At 43.1% G+C, this 23,065-nt stretch overlaps 1 protein-coding gene across 2 annotated transcripts in view; it reads left to right on the top strand.

The window, feature by feature from the left end:
* Positions 1 to 17,588, top strand: part of KIT (KIT proto-oncogene, receptor tyrosine kinase) — an 84,325-nt gene extending 66,737 nt beyond the window's left edge. For both annotated transcript variants that reach the window (XM_083755586.1, XM_083755587.1), the window contains 10 exons: positions 665 to 769; positions 1,681 to 1,791; positions 3,460 to 3,601; positions 4,698 to 4,786; positions 5,110 to 5,237; positions 6,286 to 6,408; positions 8,909 to 9,020; positions 9,149 to 9,248; positions 11,134 to 11,239; positions 12,535 to 17,588. In XM_083755586.1, the coding sequence (XP_083611712.1) occupies positions 665 to 769; positions 1,681 to 1,791; positions 3,460 to 3,601; positions 4,698 to 4,786; positions 5,110 to 5,237; positions 6,286 to 6,408; positions 8,909 to 9,020; positions 9,149 to 9,248; positions 11,134 to 11,239; positions 12,535 to 12,660 (1,142 nt within the window). In that variant the 3' untranslated portion in view covers positions 12,661 to 17,588. The remainder of the gene's footprint in view (positions 1 to 664; positions 770 to 1,680; positions 1,792 to 3,459; positions 3,602 to 4,697; positions 4,787 to 5,109; positions 5,238 to 6,285; positions 6,409 to 8,908; positions 9,021 to 9,148; positions 9,249 to 11,133; positions 11,240 to 12,534) is intronic.
* The last annotated feature ends 5,477 nt before the right edge of the window (positions 17,589 to 23,065 follow it).

The following is a 23,065-nucleotide window of genomic DNA, read 5'->3' as shown; positions in this document are numbered from 1 at the left end:
TACAACTAAACCTCAGTATGCATTTTAGATGCCTGTACAGTGGTACCTCTGGTTGTGAACTTAATTCGTTCCTGAGGTCCATTCTTAACCTGAAACCATTCTTAACCTGAGGTACCACTTTAGCTAATGGGGCTTCGCACCGCCACCACACGATTTCTGTTCTCATCCTGAGGTAAAGTTCTTAACCCAAGGTACTACGTCCAAGTTCGCAGAGTCTCTAACCCCAAGTGTTTGTTAAGCCGAGGTGTTTGTAACCCGAGGTACCACTGTACTTTGTTACTGTTTTTTTACCTGTAACTGTTGTCAAATAGCGAAAACATAGAGACAGGAGAGATGGAGTCAAAGAGGGAAAGGTTAAGTCAGATGTATGGAAGAAAGGGGAGCTGAGGGAAAATAAGGAACTGTAACTTTGGGCCCCAAAATATTAACAATAGTGTTGGACTTTGTGTAACAAATTTGCTGTCCCCCACCCACCCTCTACCTAGATTCCTGAAATAATGGAATTAACAGCTACGCGGTGGAACACTATTTGTGGATCTTACAATGGCCTATCCCTGCTTTAAATTTCTTTTAAAAATAGGAATTGGATCAGGTTGCATTGCTAATCTGTTTGGTAGCAGCTCAATGTTTGGTTGTTATTTTTTAAACACTGAAAATCCTTTAGGCAAGACTCTTGGAGCTGGAGCTTTTGGGAAAGTCGTTGAAGCCACTGCCTATGGTCTCTTCAAACCGGATGGAGCAATGAGAGTAGCTGTAAAGATGCTCAAACGTAAGTTCCCAACACCTTCATTGCAAGTTTTACTTATTTAAAAATAGCTCTTTTGCCCTGTCATCCCAAGGGTTCCCAAAGCGACATACACACCAAAAGATGAAAACCATACCTCAGCGCTACACATTGCCTTCAGCACCAAATGCCTGCCAGCTTCAAATATCTGAAGAGCTGCCATGCAGGAAATATTAGGACATTAGTTCTCTGTTGTTCCAGAGGACAGAACTAGAATTGGTGGGTGGAAATTGCAGGGAAGTGGGTCTCAGCTAAACGTTAGGAGGTGCTTCCTAATGGTACGCACTGTTTGAGAGTGGAACACGGGCTACCTTTGGGTTCTCCTTTGTCAGAGGCATTAAACAGAGGCTGGGCAGGCATCTGTCAGGGATGCTGCAGCTGCGTTCTGCGTTGTAGATACTTGATGGAATGCTGGGTTGGTCTAGATGACCTGGTATCCCTTCTGGTTCTGTGATTCTAACTGGTAGAGTGTGAACCTGGAAGCGCCTCCTTGGGAAGGAAATTCCATATTGAATCTTCAGGAACGCTCCTCCCCCCCCCCACACACACCAGTAGCCATTTTCCTAACTTCAGGAGGGAGCTTGAGGTGGGGTTGCCATCCAAGGATCTCCAAAATATGGAGCACATTGTGTGACCATAAGAATGTACCCCATGTGTCAGAACACTGTGACACATCAGATTAAAGAGAGGTTTCCCCCCAGTTATTGTACCTCTTACAAGTAAATGTTCCCAAGATCAGAAACCAGTGTGGCAAGCCTAGTTTTAAGCAGAGCCTTCTTGGAAGACCTGAAAGCACATCGGGCCAGGAAGCAACCTGGAACGCCTCATGGCATGTTCCTTTGCGACTCCCTTCTCCCTTTTTAAGTTCGCTGAATTTCTCATCTTTCTCTCTCCAGCCAGCGCCCATTTCACTGAGAAGGAAGCCCTGATGTCCGAGCTGAAAGTCCTGAGTTACCTTGGCAACCACATTAACATTGTCAATCTACTCGGAGCTTGTACAGTTGGAGGTACAGTTTTCAACATGTTGCTCATTTTGGGGAGGCTTGAGGGGAAAGCTAGTAATGTTCACAAACAGAGAGACGCCCTATTCCGGCATTCAGGCATCTTGTGTGTTGACAAGCAAATGAGGAGAAGTGGGGAGCGGTCTGTGCCCCCAAGCCCTGCCCCATATGGCAGTTCAGAGCCCTCCGTGAGTTTGAGGGAGAAGGTGTGAAGCAGAGAGCCTCCTCCCATGGCTGGTCCTCACAGGATGAAATCAAATTACACTGGGAGCCCCCCTGCTTCAGGGCATCAGTCTTAAACTTTAAACCAGTGGTTCCCAACTGGTGGATTGTGATCCCCAGGGGCTCCATGGCACCATTCATGTAATGAAAACTACCATAGAGATAGCAAAAATTTCCAAAGTTGGGGGTCAATGGCTTGAAAAACAGGAGGTCCACGGGACTTAGCTAATTGGGATCCGCTGCTCTACACTGTGTACAAGTGACACATTGGCGGGAGCTTGGTGGAGCAGCCCATCCTTGCTACTCCTCATGTGTTTGCTTACTCTGAAGGAGATCAAACACTCCATTCTACACACAAGAGGAGGAGGCATCTACAGGCTCAGGGGGACCTCAAGGTTTGCAGAAGTACACAAAACCCACCGAAGGAAAAAACTCACAGGAGGGCAGGAAGCAATGGGCAGTTTGATGATTGAGCACACTTAGTGGCCGCCGGATGTCCCATTGGGGGTGAGGGGGAAAGGGAACAGAGTGTCCTGAAAGAAGGCGAGCTTGACAGGGATACTGAAAAGGAGACCTCACAGCGCCAAGAGAAGGCTTGTGTTCTTTTCATAATACCTCACCCAGCATAAACGACTCTAGTTATTGCTATTATGGAAAATAGTTCCGGTTCTGTGTGAGTGGGGAGGGAACTATCCAGAATAAGTAGCACTGATACAGAACCCTATATTTGAAATCTCAGGCATCTGGTTCTTGAAATGACTTAGAGGCAGCCAGGCATTCAGAAAAACACATCTTTGATATAAAAACTTTAGAACTGTAGACGATTTGATTCTGCCCTTAAATTTCCCTTTTAATCATTTGAAAAGTCTGGAGCTTCTAGCTTTCTGTCTCAGTAGAGAGTTCTATCTGAATGGTTCTCCCTCCCTCCCCCAATTACGTTGAAGACTATAATATTTTATATCATTTCCAAAACATTACTATAAGAGCGAGAAGTCTACTGTAAACACGAGTGAATCAAAAGGATTAATGTTAGAAGCTTACATTTGGAACAGATAACTTCCTTCAGGAAGAGCTCCGGAATGAAACAGATGTGTCTGGTTTGCACCATTATCACAGGACTTACTTAATTTGTGTGTATGTGTGTTTCTTAACACTGCAGCCCTATTGATGTGTGAAAATAATTAATTGGAAATGACATCGTCTTAATTGGAAATAAGGCTCAGTGCCTGAATAGAGAATCCGCTGATGTAATTTCACCCTGACTTTTCAAGCTGAAACACTACTCTATAGTGTGATTTGAAATGGCCCGTTTTTGTACATGTAGCCAAATAATCGAGGGGCTTTTTGTTTGTTTGTTTGTTTGTTTGTTTGTTTGTTTGTTTCTGTTTTTAAATATGCTTGAGCCAGAATGGAAAACTCACCCACTGCTTTTAACTTCCTCTGCATCTGCAGGTCCTACTCTGGTCATCACAGAATACTGCTGCTATGGTGACCTTTTAAATTTTCTGAGAAGGAAACGTGACTCCTTTATTTGCCCAAAGCATGAAGAAACAGCTGTCTACAAGAACCTTCTCTATCAAAAAGAACACATGTAGTAAGGATGTGGTGCCAATATTTGTGGTCATTGCCAGGAAATCACAGTGTACCTTTTGTGTGCTTGTGCATTTGGGAGGGGAGTTGTTTTGTTGCTTTTCACAGCTTTGTACTCATTTTGTGTGGGGGGAGGGAGCTTTTATTTATCACATTTCTTCTATTTCATGCTTCCGCTGAGGAATTCAGGATGGTGTACACAGAGGCTGTCCTATTTTACTATCACAACTACCTTGTGAGGTAGTCTGGGCTGAAAGATAAGGGACTACTCAGTTAAGCTTACAAGCTTTAAAGGAATTTGAATCCTGGACTTTGTGATTCAGTCTAGCACTCCCATTCTGGCTGTCCTTTAAGAGAGCAGTCAGATTATTCCTCGCAAACTTTTGACTGAGTCTCCACATTTCCTGTGGATTAGATCAGTGTTTCCCAAACTTGGGTCTCCAGCTGTTTTTGGACTACAACTCCCATCATCGCTAGCAACCAAGACCAGTGGCCAGGGATGATGGGAATGGTATGGCATTAGGAACCATACAGCCAATGAATATTTGTTTCCATTGGACATTCCTTCCCATTGTCTTGCAGCCCGGCAAAGTTCTGTGCTGTACAACTACAAATTTGTCAGCCAACAATCTAGAATGCTAGACTGTGAGACAGTTGATAATACAGTGGTACCTCAGGTTACATACGCTTCAGGTTACATACACTTCAGGTTACATACGCTTCAGGCTACAGACTCCGCTAACCCAGAAATAGTGCTTCAGGTTAAGAACTTTACTTCAGGATGAGAACAGAAATCGTGCTTCAGCGGCACGGCGGCAGCAGGAGTCCCCATTAGCTAAAGTGGTGCTTCAGGTTAAGAACAGTTTCAGGTTAAGTACGGACCTCTGGAACGAATTAAGTACTTCACGCGAGGTACCACTGTACGGATTAAATCATTCTCTCTCAAATAAAAAAAATATATGTTCATTCAGGTCATCTTCTCTATATAGCTGAAAACCTTAGTCACTCCTCCTCATACAAACTGCTACGGGTCCAGTGACCCAAGCCAACAGATTCCCCATATATTATCCAATCTCATAGTTCTTCTGTTTTCCACATAGTGATGCCACTGATGAATACATGGACATGAAACCAGGAGTTTCTCAGGTCGTCCACGCCAAAGCCACTCAGAGGAGTCCTGGAAGGCCAGGTAAGCTGTCATGCAGGATTGGAAAGGAAAGAAGGAAAGTTCCTTTTTGAAATGGCTCATACCTATCAGAACATGTCCATTAAAAAACAGCAACACCAGCCCTAATTCAGTGTATTAGAACTTTAATAATCTACACTAAAACGGAAAACAATTTTGCAGTTTTCCATTGGGTGGACACATTCAGAATTGCTTCATGTTTCAATAGCAGCTTAGGGGTATTCCTGTGTTAATTAAGTGCTGTGCTCTGTTAATAGAAAAACTGCTATCTTCCCAAATGTCCATAATTAATCCATTTATGTATTGTCCCTACTTGTGTTGCGTAGGATCGTTTGCTAATCAGGATGTCACCATTGCCATCTTAGAAGATGATGAACTGGCTCTGGATATTGAAGACTTGCTAAGTTTTTCTTATCAGGTGGCAAAAGGGATGAGCTTCCTTTCCTCCAAAAATGTGAGTGGAGGAGTTGGAAAATAATAATTTGTTCACCTAGAGGAGCACTAAATTGAGCATCTTTTTCACTGCTGAGTAATTTTTGAAAGGATGGGAAACCAGCTGTTGTCGGGTGGGATGTATTTACCTCCTGCTCTTGTTTTTACACCCCTGCTCCTCCCACCTTGGGAGTGTAAAATAACAGTTCTCCCCCAGCAGGTACACCTCCCATGGGGAAATAAGAGGTTGTGGAATATGGGCAGGGAATCAGCTATGTTGTTCAGCCTGGAGAAACAGACCCTTACCAATCCCAGGTCACAATATCATCATATATCCTCTCTGTAGATTAGCAGAGCTGGCCTTCAGTACTATGACCATCAGTCAGAGGAAGTGTTTTAAATTGGGGTGATACTATGGGCGCCCGTAAATACTACTTTGTACAGTCGGCCTTTTTATATACTTTTTAAAAAGCTCTTCACCTAACTTTTATCTGCTTCATACTAAATGTTTGTACTAAACAACACCATAGAACAACCCAAGCCACTTGGTGGAGGGCATCCCTTTCTGGCTTCCTTGTATCATGGTGAACAAGATTAAGTAGGTGCAGTGAGTGGAAACCCCAACGGAAAACATTCCAGTTCTGAAGACATTACTTGAAAGCATATCCCATTGATTTCCATGGACCTTTCCTCCAAGTCACTGTGCCGTGAACAACATTCTGAGTTGGCAGAATCAAGAGAACTAGGGAAGGAAAGCTGTCCTCCCCTTTGTGGAATCAAATGAAAATAGAAAAGGACACAAAGTAAAGCAAGGCGAGCTTACTAACTGTAGGATGTTACTGTAGCTACCTTGGTACAATCCAGTCTTTATCCAATAAGATCCTGGTTCTCCTGTCCTCAAAAAGTCATTTGGCTATAGCCAGTAAATTAAGAGCAAGGTGCCCAAATATAATAGAAGTGCAGTTCTGCACAGTTTTATATTGGTGGTATGCAATGCAAAACAATCATATTTGGTTTTATATATATATATATATAGTTTGTATATATATATTTTTATTCAATCCCTTCAGTGCATTCACAGAGACCTGGCAGCAAGAAACATATTGCTTACTCATGGGCGGATTACAAAAATATGTGACTTTGGCCTTGCAAGAGATATCAGGAACGACTCAAATTATGTGGTCAAAGGAAATGTAAGTATGTTTGGATGCAACCTGCACCTCTGTGAAGTGTGTTGCGGAACTGCGTTTGATTCTTAGTGGCTGGAGTTCATGCCTGTCAGCGTGTGTGTGCCAAATAGCCTTTGCCTAGGGGGGCCAACTTAGAATAGGAATGGAGAGATGGACAGTGGAAACAACTTGTGCTGATTTTTCAGAACAGAAGGTATGGAGGAGGTCCCTTCTGTCATAGGTTCGCTTGTTGCAAATGGCCTCCCCTCAGATAAACTTCCTCTCAACTAAATCTCTTCATTAAACCTGTATAATCTCTTCCTGTGTGCCATGTGTGCGGTTGAAACTGTCTCCTGAGATAAGGAGAATCTGACTCATCTGAGGCTCAGGCAAAGAATATTACATTCCTTCCTTCAAGTTTTACCATCACTCCTTTTTCCCTTGAAAAATTCGATGTGATATTCAGGCACGAGCTGTGATGACAGAATATGTGCAGCACAGGCAAGCAAACAAGAGTATGAAAGCCCCTTAATAGCATCTATATGTGCGAAGAAACTTAAGTGAGGACCAGGTTTAATTTTGAAGCCTCAGACTAATTATCTGCATCTAGGGTTTTTAACATACAGGGCAACAGCTTGCAAGGGGGGCAGTAAGTAATTGAATTTCATTTGCCTAGATTAAGGGGTTTCCGTGTCCTGAGTTGCCTGATGTTTCATAGTGTGAACAAGTCAGGAGACGAATTGGCTGCAGCTGTTAGGAGCTAGTGATGTTCCATAATTGTTTCTGGCATAATATCAAAGCTGATGCTAGGGGAACTCCAATCACCCCGAAGGGTGACAGCAGACAGCACCTACCTCTGCCTCCAGCAAAAAACAATTCAATCATCCTCCGGTGATCAAAGATATGGTGGCTTTTAGATTATTGCTCTAATTCAAGGCTACCACTTCATCTAATTACACTAAACAGTAACACTAATTGGTTTCCTGAACCCAAACAATGACTTGTGGTTGTACCATACAATGGCAGCCATTTGATGAAACGTGATCCTTTGAAGTGCAGTGATTTTAACCTAAGATTGCTCTCTAATGCCCAAAACCAACTTAAAAGGGGTTTCATTAGAGAAAACGAACTGCCTTGTGATGAGAAAACTAGAAACGTGTAATCGTTTAGGAATTATGGAAGTTACAGCAACATTAAGAGTTAGACCGACTTCCAAGGTGCTGCTTTAATCAAGCCCATTGGAGAATCCATTGGGATGTCTGACTTACTATCTTTTAACAGGAAGATCCCAGCTATATCACAAAATGTTTTGAAAAGTCCCTTCAGGTTCAAAAATGGGGTGCCTGGGGCCCTGCTGTTCAAGATACATATCTAAAACCCACTTGAATCCATAAAACTAGTAATACAGCTCTTAGGATACTGGCCTTAGGTTGTTTCTATTTTATAAGATTTTTTCATTGTATTTATAAGCAGTTTCAAACGGTTCAACTACTCTGAACAAATAAAAACACAAAGTACATTGTAGCATAGCCGTGGGATACTATAAAACAGCAATTGGATAAATAGGATCATCATCATGGCTAAGTGTGTTGTGACTCTTTTTTAATCGATACGTTGTGCTCTCTAGATGTTGTTGACAACAACTCCCATCATCCCTCACTAGTGGCCAGGCTGACTGAGGCTGATGGGGGAGTCCTAGACAACTTTAAGGCACCAGCGCTATAGGCAATATTGAGTACGTTTGGTTGCCATGATTGCCTGATTTGTCTTTCCTTTAGCTGCCTTTCAATGCAAAAGGTGTAGAAGTTTGGCTACATTTTTGTAGAAGCAGGCCAGGGATTTTCATCTAGGTGGGTTCTAAGCATTTCAGAATATAGTCAGCCAGTTTTATTGCATATAGCCAAAGGCTGCCGCAATGCACACAGAAACATTCAACAATTAAAAGAAAATATACTGGATTGATAGAAAAAACTTAAAACATTTATACTATCAAGACATTACCTACTCTAAACAGAGCTATAAAAGTACCTTAATATACAAATTAAGACATTAAACAATAAAATTTATAAGCTAAAATTATCACATGGCCACTAATATATTAAAAAATAATGTTAATTAATACAATGTGCTAATATCACTTTCATTTTTGTTACCTGGATTAAGCTCCTACCTAAAGGGTTTTGCAACAAACCCTTTCCAGTGCCTTGGTGGCATTGTCTTATGGCAATGAATGCCCATCTCTATAGCTGCTATTTCTGATAGGAATGACTTTTTCAATGAGCTGTACAATCCTGTCGCTGGCTGCTGGCGGGGCTTAATGGAGCAATGCAGCCACGTCTGCAGCCCAGCCAGCTGGGGCAGAAGTTGAAGGAGCAATCAGATCCCTGAACCAGTCTGGAGGTAGCACAGTGCGTGGACCCAAATCAGGCCTGATGTAGTCTTACAATGGCAGTGGGGTTGGCTCAGCCCCTGCCCGCCCACTTAATGCACTCATTTTTCATTTTCCCTTCCTTTCTCTGTAAAGGCACGACTTCCTGTGAAATGGATGGCACCTGAAAGCATTTTTGAATGTGTATACACTTTTGAGAGTGATGTCTGGTCTTACGGAATCCTGCTTTGGGAACTGTTCTCTCTAGGTAAGACGCATATGACTATCAACTCTTGTAGTTTATACAGAGCTACAACAATTACTTCTTGGATCTTTTGTTTCTCACATTTAACCAAACCTGATATGATATATTAACAGACAGCTCTGTGTTAACAGGAAGCAGTCCCTATCCTGGAATGCCTGTGGATTCCAAGTTCTATAAAAGGATTAAGGAAGGATACAGAATGTTTACTCCAGAATTTGCACCTGCTGAAATGTGAGAGGCCAAATTTATAACAACGTTGAAGTGGAAAATGTCAAACTTCTAGATTTAAGCTTCTTGATTTAAGCAGTGTATTTGTGTTCTCCTGCTCAAAGTTGTAGTCATGAAATAAACTGCAACTGAATATTTACAAAATCTCCTATCACTGCCTTAACTGCTGGTCCTAGATTCATTTACTTGGAAGTTTGCCCCAGTGAAATCAGTACGATTGATGTCCCACATACATGCGTGTAAGATTGGGATATTAGTTTGCATTATGCTCTGTACTCAGATTTCTTTAAAAATAGAAAAACAAAATTTAGTCACAATATGACCCAAAGAATGCACCCAGAAAATCTGGATTTGGCAATGTGAGCAAATGAAGCACATTATCTGTGAATTTTGCTCTGGTTAGCCCAAGCAGTGGTCCAGCTCTCTAGGGCCACATGTTCTAGCATTAACATGATGGCCCCTTCCCAAATTTGTTTATTTTGAACAATTGGACTTAGATTTTGGAGAGGTGAAATGACATAGACTGGACTCCTCACTACACTGCAGCCCCTAGAAGTCCTGCCCAGATGACACCCCACATGACCTTTTGAAATTTTGGAAGCCATTGCTGATGACTTCCAAACCTGTCTTGAAACTTGCAACCAGTGCAACATGATTACAGAAGCATTAGATCTATACAACTGACGAATTAAGCAAATGATGATGATGATCAGAGAAAACAAACTTGTGGAATTTTGTGTCCCAAAGTTAGCTAGTTTCAGTTTGATTTTCTCGTCGTAGCTGATGGGATGTTGTTGATAGCCAGCAGGCCATGGCTGTCAGATGACCTTAGCAAAATAACAACAACAAGCCTATGGTTATGTGAAACATACTCAATAAACACACAAGACGTAACTGGCTGTACTTTTGAATAAATAAGGTATACTCTTCATTGTATCAAATTGTAGATTCCAACGGACGTCTCATAAAGTTCAACGAAAAAGCAGAAGACCCAGTAGATCAGTACATTCTCTAGAGTTCTCATGATCAAATTTCTATTTGCCTATACCTATTAGACTCTGTGAAAGGATTCTGTGGAACTGTAACAACCCTTCATGTGTATTATTGGACTCTATGAACAGACAGGTGGAATAGGCACATACATGTATGGACCTTATGCATGAATTGACTAGAGAATGAACTGATCCACTGAGTCTTCTGCTTTTTTCGTTGAACTTTATGAGACTTCCGTTGGAATCCACAATTTGATACAATGAAAAGTATACCTTATTTATTCAAAAGTACAGCCGGATATGTCTTGTATGTCAGATGACCTTGACAGCAGGGTGTTCAAGATCTGATGTTCCCATAAGTCCTGCTCTTTATTTCCCACCAACAGTGTGCTAGACCATGGATCTAGATCTAGAAGGGTAGCATCTCTGCTCAGAAGCAAAGAGCGTGAGTGGAAAGGGTGCACTAAATAAAGAAAGAGGATGGGAACAAAGGGCTAGGGCTACTTGACAGCAGAAAAGCGAGATGTCTATAAGAGATAGGTTTTGAAAGAAGTTGAGATGTTCCATAGAATGTCCTTTGATGACAAAGGCATATCAACTCACAGCACCTGCATGGTTGAATGTAATATGGGGTCTTCTCAAAGACAAGGCAAGATCGGAACTGAGGACATAGGCCACCATACAGCACCAGGTTGTTGTTGTCTTTTTAGGATTCCACACACAATCACTATATTTTTTAATCTTTCTACTTATTCCAGTAAACTTGGTTTGCTTTAAAAACTGCAGTAAAATAGTATGCATTTTGATGCCATATTGCTCATCGTTGCTCTACATGTTACTTAACATTTCACCAACTGCTGAAATCTCAGTTGATAAATTTCTGACCGCATTTGCAGGTATGAGATAATGAAGAGCTGCTGGGATGCTGACCCCGTGAAGAGGCCGACTTTTAAGCAAATTGTACAATTGATTGAGCAGCAGATTTCAGATACCACAAACCATGTAAGCACTGAGCCTTTCAATCTGCCTTCTCGATGGAGATGGGTGCTGAGTGCCCTTGTTTAATGTCGTTACGCGCCGTAAATGGGTCTCCCTGCCCCCAATTTCCTCTGCATTAAATGCTTTTCTCAGTTGCTTGAAAGAGTAGAAATGAAAAGAAGTTGTCACCAAATACCGTTGCTGTTTTTGTATATCTTGATGCAGGAGGGGCACTTGGCAGATTTTGGCTCAAAATTAGAAGCCTTGTGTTGTCATATTGGCTACTTGCAGAGATTCCAGAATAGATGGGAAGTACACAGCCAGACAACTGACCAAAAAATCAGGGAGAGCAAGTGGGATAAAATTGGAAGGGAACAGCCACAGTTTCTTAATGAGAATTGGGGTTTGTGGAGTGGTGACCCCAGAGCAGTTAGATGGCATGGAAGCACTTCCAAGCACTTTTAAACTTCATGTAAGTCACACTGGAGATCCTTATGGATCAAAAGAGATCAAATAATCTAGACTGAAGTGAGAAGCCTACGAATGTTGCCGTCTAATGATGTTCACTGTGCTTTTTTACTAACTCCAACGCTTACTGTTTTTTTAAAAAATGGAACAAATTTGAAAGCCATTTTTGGTTTGTATCAGGGGTGGGGAACCTCAGGTCTATGGACAAAATGGAGCCCTGGTTCTGATCCAGTTTTGGTGTGTGGCTGGAAGGTGTCCTTTAATTGCAAAAATGCCTCTAGCTTAGATTCATAGAATTGTACAGTCGGAAGGGACCCCGAGGGTCATCTAGTCCAACCCCCGGCAATGCTTGTCTGGGTGGGGAGATGTGCCCTACAGAAACCCTGACACTTTCACAGATGGAGTTGAGCGATAATTGAAATCCAGGCAAGATGCTTGGAAGTTCCTGCAAAGGTGCAAATAAATAAAACAATAAAGTAAGTTAAGGGATACAGTGGTACCTCGGGTTACATACGCTTCAGGTTACAGACTCTGCTAACCCAGAAATAGTGCTTCAGGTTAAGAACTTTGCTTCAGGATGAGAACAGAAAACAGAAGCGGCGCAGCAGGAGGCCCCATTAGCTAAAGTGGTGCTTCAGGTTAAGAACAGTTTCAGGTTAAGTACAGACCTCCAGAACAAATTAATACTTAACCCGAGGTACCACTGTATCTCTACAATTGTAAATGGGAGCAAAATCCAATAACAAACAATTGATCGTGACACGAGCTTTTGTAATGGCGATCCATGGGGCAGGTAGTTTGTTGTCATCGCAGTCGTTCAGTACTGATCGCGTTCTTGAATCTTTCTCCAGATTTACTCAAACGTTACAAGTGGCGTTTGCACTCAAGGAAACGCTCCAGATCACTCGGTGAGAATAAATTCGGTTGGCAGCAGCGCTTCATCGACTCAGCCCTTGCTCACGCATGAAGTTGCTTGAGAGGAGACTCATCCAGCCTTGATGAAGAAACTACTGTTGTTGTTTTCGAAATGACTACTGGTTGTTCGCAGCGTATTCACTACTACGCTGAGGGTAGTAGGAACGTTGCAATGATATTCTTGCTCTGCCCCCCACCCACCTCTCTTTTTGAAAATCACATGCTGTTAAAAACAAAAGTAGGTTACCCATCACGGTTAACAATGTTGTTACACTGTTTGCTAGAATCTGTGTATAGTTGCTATGTTAAATGCGTTTGTAGTGTAGAACCAGATTTGGGAGTGGGAAAACAACCTGTTTAAAATCTTTGGTATGGATTAGAGATGCATCCAGCGGCGTAGGAAGAGGGGGGCGGGGGGAGCGGAGTGCCCCGGGTGCCATCTCTGAAGGGGTGACAAGAGGGAACCGCACGGGGTTGCCATCGCACCCACAGCTGTGGGTGAAGGATCCTCTGCTCGGCAGCTCCTCTTGGTCTCTCTATCTTGTGCGCTACAAGCCTAGGTCACATTTCTCACCCCCTCCCACCTATTGGGCTTTTCCTTCTTACGCAAGCACTAGGGATGGGGAGGAGATGGGGGTGGCGACGTTGCCACCTCCCTCTTAAAGGCGCAGTGCCAATTCTTACTATCAGGCCAGAAACGAAGAGTAGAGTGCCTTGCCTCCCTTGTGGCTGCACCCTTCGCTGTCAGCGAGCAGCTCCTCCTCTCCCCACCTTCCCCCTCCTGGCTCTGGATACTTGGGAGTTGCGTTGGGGGGGTCGGCATGCCGTTGCCCCCACTCCTGAGTCCTGTCTGGAGCCTGGAGGAATAGGCAGGAGGCGGGGAGAGGACGAGATTTGCTCGGCTTTGCCGGCAAAGATGTGCAGCTCCCACACACACACCCCTTTCTTTCTTTTTGCTCGGCAAAACTTTGGAGTTCTTACTTTTCTTCCATTTTCTTTTTTGCAAAAGCATGTGGAGTGTCTGAAGGCTGGAAGCACTTGTAAGAAGGTTCAGGGGTTTGGTTTTTCCTTTTGCAAAACCGCAACCGTTTTCTCAAAGGCAAACCGCCGCAGGCAGGAGGGGGGCAGTGGAAGAGGAGGAAAGAGTTTTTGTACAGAGAATGGAGCGCCCTCGTGGAGAACCGGGTGGTTTGTGTGTGTGTGCATGGAGAGTATCCGATCGGTGTTTGGCCCCAAAAAATAAAAATAAAAATTCTAGCGGGGAGTGGGTGGGAGAGAAGAGGGACAAAAAAAGCACCATGAGAAAAGAAGCCAGAGGAGGGCAGAACGAGAAGGGTTTTCCAGGCACTCAGCTATGGAAAAGCAAGCAAGAGGCGAGGGAGTTGGGAAGAAGATCTTTTTCTCCGGTAATATTCAGTGCAAAATTGCGAGAGAGAGCCAACTACTTTCCTGCCTTTTCTCTCTGAATGGAAGTGCTTCTGCTGCGCCCCCCCCCCCCCCGGGGTCTGGCTTTCTTTAAAGGACACACAAACGGTTTTTAAAAAAGATTTCGAAGGTTTCTCCTCCCAAACCTGCTTTCTTTTACTTTTACATGCTTCTGTTCCCTCTTGATCCCAAAATGGCAACTTTCCCAATTTTCTCTTTTGCAAACTCCTCCCCACATCTGCTTCCCCCCACAAAAAGAACCTGGCGATTTTGGACTCTGTAAATTTAGGTTTCTTTTTTAAAAAAACAAAATAAAACCTGATTTCAAGTGCTTGTAAAATGACAGCTTTTGAGGGGAGGGGGTGGGTTTGTTTGGAGGAAAGCCGGGGTAACACGTGCTATTGGGGGGAGAGGGCAAGTTCCTGTTTCTTTTGGAACAAAGAGAAATCTGTCTAGGCATCTGTCACTCAGGGAAAGAGACACAAGAGAAACTTATTGCGATAGCGTTTCTTGTCTTCCCATTGCTTTCAGCCCTTGGGTGCTGGGGACCCCTCTTTTTTCGGGAGTGGGGGGTGGGGAGGAGGTCCCTGCTTATTTCAAGTCTCGCTTGAATTCAAACGGAAGAAAATGAAATGTTTGGTCCGCCTTTTCTCCTCCCTCCCCCTTTTCTGCCCCGGTTCGGATCCATCTCCAATTGCATTCTCTTTGTGTAGGAATGGACACGGCGGAAGAGGCACCTTGTTGCTGTTTTAACTTCCTTTCGCTTGCATTTTGAGGTTGGGGGTAGGTGGGTGTTTTGACAAAGTGGGGCCAACGTAGCCGATCCAAAAAACCCCAAAGCAAACAAAAAACAACCTGTGCTTTTAGCCCAACTCTCCTCCCTCCTTCCCGAATTGTTTGCATTTTAAAATTTATATTATTAATTTTCTCTGGGCTGGATTGTGTTGTTCCCATTAGCAGCTGGTGGTGTGGGCAGTTCAGGGCCAGGAGAAAATGGCAGCAAAAAAAGGCTCCTCCTCCTCCATCTCTGAGGAGTTGCAAACTTGAAACAGGAGAGAGACTCCTTCACGTAGCCAGCAGCTCCTTCTGCACTGGCATTGCTTGGAGGAATAGGAGAACAAGGATCCATTTGCTTTTGCAGATTTTTAAAAATAGGTACAAAGTCTTGCCCTTTTCTCTTATGGGTGGGGGGGGGCGTAGAGGAGAGGCAAATGCGCGCTTGCATTTCAATGCACTTGAATTTGCCTGGCATTTTTCTTCATGTATGCGCTTGCTGGGGGTGGATACGGATATGTTGATCTCTGAGTGCCTTCCTCCAAACAAACCATATGGCACTGTCAGCGGGATCCCAACCGCTGCAGGCACGTGCAGAGGATCCCGCCACCGTACATACGGCACGCGCATATGCCGTACGGATGGCGTGCACATGCGCCGCCAGGTGCTTTGCCCTGCCCCGGGTGCCAGTTCTGCTTCCTCCGCCGCTGGATGTATCTATCTGTATATATTATATATAATGCCAGACATCAAGAGCTCTGATTCTAGAAAATAGGTGTTTATGTTTGGAAATGAATAAATGCAGATATCTGAATCGATTTCCATTACTTTCCCAACCCCAGAAATGCAAGCAAAAAAGCAAAACATAACAATTCAAATCCTGGAGCAAAATAGACCACTTGACCAGAAGGGAATGGAAAGACCCTGAATATTGTAGCACCTCAGCTTGAGCATCTGAGATGTTGGGCCACCTCTTAGGACAAGGGTGGAGAACCTGTGGCCCTCCAGATTTCCAGTTCCTATGATCATAGCCAATGGCAGAAAAGAGTAGAAATGGCAGAAAAGAGTCTAGCAACATCTGAGTGGCAGTTCTCACCTGGTTTGTCCCCCACTTGGTGCTTCTGCATTCTAGGTAGAAGATACATTGGGGCATGGGTGGGTGGGGCTGAAGGAGAAGATTATGTTCATGCTTCATTTTTGAATGCATATGTTCACATTCATGTACATGTACCTATATTTTGTAACCTGTGAGTGGCTGTCCTGTGGTTGGTTTTAATTATTTTTCATAGCTTCATCTACTTTGGAAGGTCTCTACATCCCATTTCTTCCACGGCATATGCCAGGAAGAAGAAAATTCTCTGCTGGGTGGCTATTTCCAAGTAATCAAAATAATTGCATCCCCATTGACTACTGCTTCTCAGTCTAGTGAAGAAATGTGTCTTATTTGCATTTCACAACATACAGTTTTATGTTCTTTGTAATGCTGATCAGAGACTAGGCAAGGTGTTAATGGTATGAACTAGGTACCTTCTGAAGAAAGCTGCTCATTTTTCACAGCTTTTATTACCATCAACGTGATTATTGTTTGTAAAAGTCCTTTTCTTTCCCTTCTTATTCTTCCCCAAGTATCTCCTGGTTGCATTTTTCTACACAACCGTGAAAGCTTTCTGTAGAGGTCCATGTAACCACGTCCTGGGGAAGGGCTTATCCCTCTGTAACATTATGTTCTGCAGGGATGGCAACACTTGATAAATAACTTGCTTGAGGTTTGTGGATTTTCATGTTAGAGCAAAGCGGAGTATAGCAGGCAGGTAGATTTAGGAATGGCATATCGATATTGCTTAATGTCCTAGACCATAAAAAGATGCTTAAACATTCTAGACCCTTTGTTTTTTTCTAAAAGATCCAGTTTTCCCCAAAGGAGCGAAAATCTAGAAGAAGGCATGTGGGTAATAGACCAATTTTGAAAAATAGCTATTTATTTATAGCGCACCAGCATTTCAGCACCCTGTTATTTCAGCACTCCTTTGTTGAGTTTACATGGTTTCGTTAGAAGTAGCTATTCACCCAAATGCAAGATAATTAAAATAATAATAATAATACACTGCTGGATTCCTCAAATTACACTGAATACCACTCACTTTTACTGTATGATCTGATCTATAGCTACATTTCCCTCCATGTCACTTGGAGCTCTATTTACAGATGTTTGCTAGCCAATCTTCACAGTAGACACTTGCACTGGAGTTATTTACGCTGTTGCACCTTTCCGAAGTTTGGGGAAAGAAGGGCTCAGTCCAAAATCCACATATGCAGGGGTTTCCCATTCTCTTCTGTGAAGGGAAACTCTCCTGAAATGCACCAGGTGTTCCCATTGCACATGCAGGTCATCTTCCTGTTCTGAGAATAGGGAAGCCTTGGCTTCAATCCTGCACCTGACCCCCAACTTCTGAGGATATTTCCAACACCTTTTTGGCTCCTATAGCTGTCAGAAGGCACAATAATTTTCCACACCGCGGTACTTCATTGGCACTTAGATGGAAGACTTTATTCCTTTAAATGTTCTGAAAAGTTATATTTTTATAATTTTTTTTGAAAAATTAGTTTTGCAGCAGCTTGATATTTTCAGGTTTGTAGCAATAATGTCTCCTCAACTCCTTTAGGTTCTTGAAAAATATTTTTATATAAATATATATATATATGCAAAGCAGCTGTATGTATAAATATGTGGATGTTTGAAAAGTTGTATTGTTAAAAGAGTTTAAATAAAAGTGTAAATAATATACATTCATTCATAGCCGTGCTGTGATATACTTTGCTAGTTCCATCGTTGCCCTGTGATTAATCAACCTGCTTTTTTATGGTCTATTTGAGCTTACTGGCAACCTATATTAGAGATCTGCAATGTGAAAGAGAGTAGGGAAAGGCCCAATAGTATGGTTGATCAACTGAAAAATGTGTGAAGGATTGAAAAGCCATATTTAATTGCACACGTGTGCTACTGCAACAAACTGGCTAAGGAGATGGATTATATTCAAGCCAACTCAAAACCATCTGGTTTTGAATTAAGTTCATTCACCAGCACCCCATCACTGGCCTCTGCATTCCTGATACAGGGAGCAGTGTAGTTGATCATTCTTACTATAAAGGAACTAGAATGGATAGGCCTGGTACCAGAAGTACTTTAGGTACTAGAACAAGGGGGGAAACCCCTCACTCACTGCAATGTAGGTTTCCCACATCAATCCGCTAACCTGAAAGTTGACTGCAGGCCCATGTAAGCCAGACAGCATAATGCAAAACTAGGAGATATCTAAAGGAACAACAAAGCTGTTATGTGAGTTAGGCATCAGTGACAGTTGGCAATTATAAGTAATGAAGTTCCAGTCAATCTTCTCTATGACCTTTTCCACCCTTTTGGTCTCTCCGCTCAAAGTTTCTTGGGGGATTCTGCATCCATGTGATTGGTGCCTTTTCCAGACTTCTGTCCTTTTCTGTTTCAGATCCTGTTTGGAGGTTGACTTGGACCTCAGATTCAAGAGAGTCAGTCTTAAGAGTGGAGACGTCAGATTCATTCCCTGACGAATATAAGCTATGGGGACAGGGCTCGTACACCTTTTAATAGTTGGGTACAGTCTCCCCCATTTTAGCGTGCACACAAACAATGTTTTGGACTTCAATTTCCATTAGCTCTAGCATGCTTAGCCAATGGTCATGGAAGATGGGAGTTGTGGTCCAACATCTGGATAGCATCAGATTGATGAATATTGGCTGTGTAGAAGAGGGAATTTCAGTAGTAGTTTGCCATGAATTCCTTCTTCTGCACTACTTTTAGATGTGCCAGGAGTCCTATATACCAGCTTGCATTTGCTGGAAGTGAGCAGTCTTGTACCCTATTTCTCCATCCCTTACAGATGTTCCACATTGGGAATGCCCGTACTAGCCTTCCAATTTCCCTTCTCTCAATTGCCATCATTTTTAATATTTGGGAGCCTAATGTGTTTGACTTTAAATTAAAGAATCACAAGCATAACGGCAACCCCTATTAAAAAAGGAAAATTGCTCTCAAAATGGTTTATAGATTGTGAAAGGAGAGTAACTTCATATCTGTTTTGAGGTTGAAAAACGCAGTGGCTCAGAAAGCATCTTATGGTAATGATGCAGCTTAACTAGGACTCCATTCTGAGTTTTAAAAATACAGTTTTGCAAATGAAGACATTGAAAATCCAGAGTCACAAAGCTGCAATCGTGCTAAATCAGATGACTCAATAATATCCCATCATTGGTGACTGTTATATGCAATTAATTATCATCATTAACACTTACTTAATAGTAATCTGTTAGAAGTAGGTCAAGCCACTTACAAAATATGTCAGCTATATATCTACTTGTGGGTGAAAAGGGGAAACACTAAGACATCCGGGCTTGAAAACACAGTGATGGAGGAGACAGAAGGCATGAAAATTAGATTAGTAGCTATGAGACGGGCAAAACAACAGGGCTTGGAAGAGAATCATCTACCCAAACAATACACATGATTACTCCTACATCTTACCATTTGTTTGATTTCTTTTTTTCCTTTTTTGCTGCACATGGGTTTTTTACTTAATCCAAACTTGGGCATATAATAGGATTTGGAGGTCTCTAGCACAAACATATGATCATCTTTAACATCAGTTTATCTCCAACACTCTCTTCGTGTATATAGCAAATCATATTTTTGTTTTCTCTCTGACCCAACACATTTTTCCATTTGACAATATTGCATGAAGACACTGGACCTAATTCATTGGATTCACTATGGGGGCTTAACACAATGATCTTTTCTTTCAAGTTTCTTGCTGCTAAATTATAAACACTTATTTGTTCTTTCATTTCAAAACAACAGTTAAGGCAGGGCTGGTTTGGATGCTAGGCTAAATCAATGTTTAGCATTCCAAGGATGAACCTAGCCTCTTGCTAAACTCATATACTACTCCTCTTTCTCCAGTCTGACGGGAGGAATTCAGAATCTTTCTCTTCCATCTGTGGTGAGATGAACGTTGTTGTGCCTCAAAATCCAGACATGTTGCTGTTAGTCTTAACTGATTGGTGGTATATTTATAAAGTCATCTTGCTTTCGCTAACCATGATTAACATTAACCACAGTTTAGGATTTGGATGACACACTAAACTGCTGTTATTCTAAAACGTTAAGTGGAAGCACCTCCTTGCAGCAGCACTAAAGGAGAAGAAGGGGAGTGCTTAAGCCCAGTGGACGCGGGACACGTTCTTGTAACACTAAACAATGGTTTGGTGTAACAACAGAACTGGGCAATTTAAAAATAAATAAATACTCTAGAAGCAGATTTGTGCTCTTACAGAAACTAATTATTGGGACAGAATGCTGTTTACTGTGAACTTCAGCTATTCAAGAACTACAAGGATTTCCTAGATACAATTTTATGCCAGACATTCTTCAGAAATCATTGCACAATTTTATAAATTCTGTGACTCTGGCTTGCTGTGTATAAAATTGTGTTTGGCTTTAACACATGTGAAAGTCAGAAACGCTGTAAGCACATGGCTGTCTGCCACCCTTCCTGTTCTACATATGTGATTTGCCATGGTCTTGGAGAGCCAAGAAACAGTATCGGGATTTTTCAAGTTTTGTGCTACTGGTAAGTAGAAGCGCACAATAAGGCAAACACATCATCTGGCGGTAATCTTGCCTACTGCCTCTCCTGTATTAAATTTTTAGACTGTTAATTCCTCAGAGCAAGGATCTCTCTGTCTTGCTGTACACACCACACACACAAGTACACATGTGCACATGCACACAAAATACAACCCTACACATTTTTTTAAAAAATTAAGTCATTGGAGAACCAAGCAGGTAGCAGATGTGCTGTTTACGGACGCTGTTTACGGACTCTTCGTTCCCTCTTGCTACTGCTTCATGCACTATATCTAAAGACAGTGGAGCATTTGAACAGTGGTTGCTTTGAAAGGTTTGTTAGAAGAATACCAAACCACCGTCATATGGCTCGGCCCCTGCCTGCATTGCTTAGAGGAAAAAGAACTGACATCAGCGGGTGACAGAAAATGAGCGAGGTTGTTTTGAGAGATAAAAGTGCCACAGTTCTAATCGATGCACATGACTATCATACGCATAGCGAGGCCACATCATTGCTTTAAGGGCTCGGAAAGTGACATAAAACAAACAATTGTTGCATCTGCAGTTTGGAGGAATGTTAAGGGCTGTTCCTGATACTGTACTAGCGTTATTCAAAAACCCTTGTTGTCAGGGACTCAAGAGCGGGAGCACAGGGAAGGGAGGAGATGGAGAGTGAGGGGGAGCAATCCGAGGGCAGCGTAGGGGAAGATGACAGTAGCCCGAGAGATTCCATGAGCCTCTCCAGCGAATCGGAAGATTCACAGAAGGGGGCGCCGGTGGCCAGGGCAAGGGGGGGCCCAAGGAGGACAATCCAGAAACAAGGGGCCAGCGGGGACTCCCAGAGCAGCAGTTGGAGATCAGGACCAGCTTCCCCACCAGAGCGTAGTGGGGGGGAGGAGTCCCAGGTATCGGGGCCAGCATATTCACCACCAGGGAGAGAAGATGAGACAGGGTTGACCACGCCTACATCAGAGAGTCAGGCAACGGAGGGGAGGTCACGTCCAGCCAGCTTCCAGAAGGAAGGAAGCAGTGATAGAAGCAGTGTAACGGTCAGGAGGAGGATCACGGGGTTGGCGCAAGAGCCAAGTTCAAATGTACAGGAGCGCGGGACAGCAGAGAACGAGGATTGGGAACCAGGTCCTAAAGCCCGCAGGAGGCAGGGGGAGGAGTCAGGCGACTCAGCGTCAGAAGAGTCCAGAATGGTGAATGCCCCAGCGGGCAGGAGGACCCAGAGGAGGAGAGAGGAGAGGAAGAGGTGGAGCAGGGCTAGGATCTTAAACTGGTGTCAGAGGGGAGGAGATTCAGACGGAGCTTCGCCGGTCTAGGGTTTAAGACGTAGAGCTGCGCGCTGCGGCTTTGAAATGGAAACTGAACTTCAATAGAGACTTTTGTACATAACGACAGCCTGGCATTGGTCCTCTGTGAGCTGGGACCTAGGGGCAGCTCTGACACTTGTGATTTTCCTCTCCGGAAAATATTGCAGCACACCATTGCCTCTTCTGAATGATGATGATGATTTTGTCATTGCCTGCTATTTGTGAACCTTTCCTCATGAGTTATTCTCCATTTTATGCCTTCACTTTAGCTCTAGCTCACCTGAATGCAAATCCTGTTAATCTTCCCATGGTACATTGGGAGAAAGAGAGAGCTGTGGATCCATTATTATTATTATTATTATTATCATCATCATCATCATCATCATCATCATCATCATCATCTATATACCGCCCTATACCCGGGGGTCTCAGGGTGGTTCACAGAATAAAATCAAGATATAAAACCACAAAATACATAATCTATGGCATAGCTGTACCCACCTCTCCTCTGTCTCTTCTCCAATATCAGCTCCATCATCAGAGACAAATTGGCTGCAGTCCTTTTGGCAGTCTCATGGGGGAGATAGCCAACATTGGATCTCCTCTCCACCCTCCATGAGGGAAATCCAACCAATTTTAAGATCCCTGAGATCTCCCATTGGACCATTGGATCACAGCCTGAAACTCCTATCTCTCAACTCTCCAGCCACAAGTATTGTATCAACTTTGCTCATTTAAGGAAGAGGTGGGGATAATCACAGGCAGGTACAGTGGTACCTCGTGTTACATACTGTCCCGCTTACAAATGCTGCGGGTTTTTATCATTTGCCCAAGAACAAATGTTGGAAATGCAATGAGACTGAAGGTACTTTTTGTCACCTTTGGTGGACCTGCCCGAGGGTTAAAGCCTTTTGGGAAATGATCTATAATGAAATTAAGAAAGTCCTTAAGTGGACCTTTCCTAAGAAACCTGAGGCTTTTCTCCTGGGCATGGTTGGCCAATTGGTGCCAAAGAAGGATAGGACCTTTTTTATGTACGCTACCACAGCAGCTGGCAATTCTTCTGGCAAAGTATTGGAAGATGCAAGAACTACCTACTCTGGAAGAATGGCAGACAAAGGTGATGGACTTTATGGGACTGGCAGAGATGACCGGCAGAATCCGCGACCAGGGGAAAGAAACAGTGGAAGAGGACTGGAAGAAATTCAAAATATATCTTAAAAATTGTTGTAAAATTGAGGAATGTTAAGATGTCAAGGGGTAAGAAGTAGAGAATTACAGCTGTAACTAACAAGT

The sequence above is a fragment of the Podarcis gaigeae genome (assembly GCF_964106915.1).
Source record: "Podarcis gaigeae genome assembly, chromosome: 9".
Classification (NCBI taxonomy): domain Eukaryota; kingdom Metazoa; phylum Chordata; class Lepidosauria; order Squamata; family Lacertidae; genus Podarcis; species Podarcis gaigeae.
The sequence above is the reverse complement of the archived record's forward strand: the minus strand, read 5'-3'. Positions and strand labels throughout refer to the sequence as shown.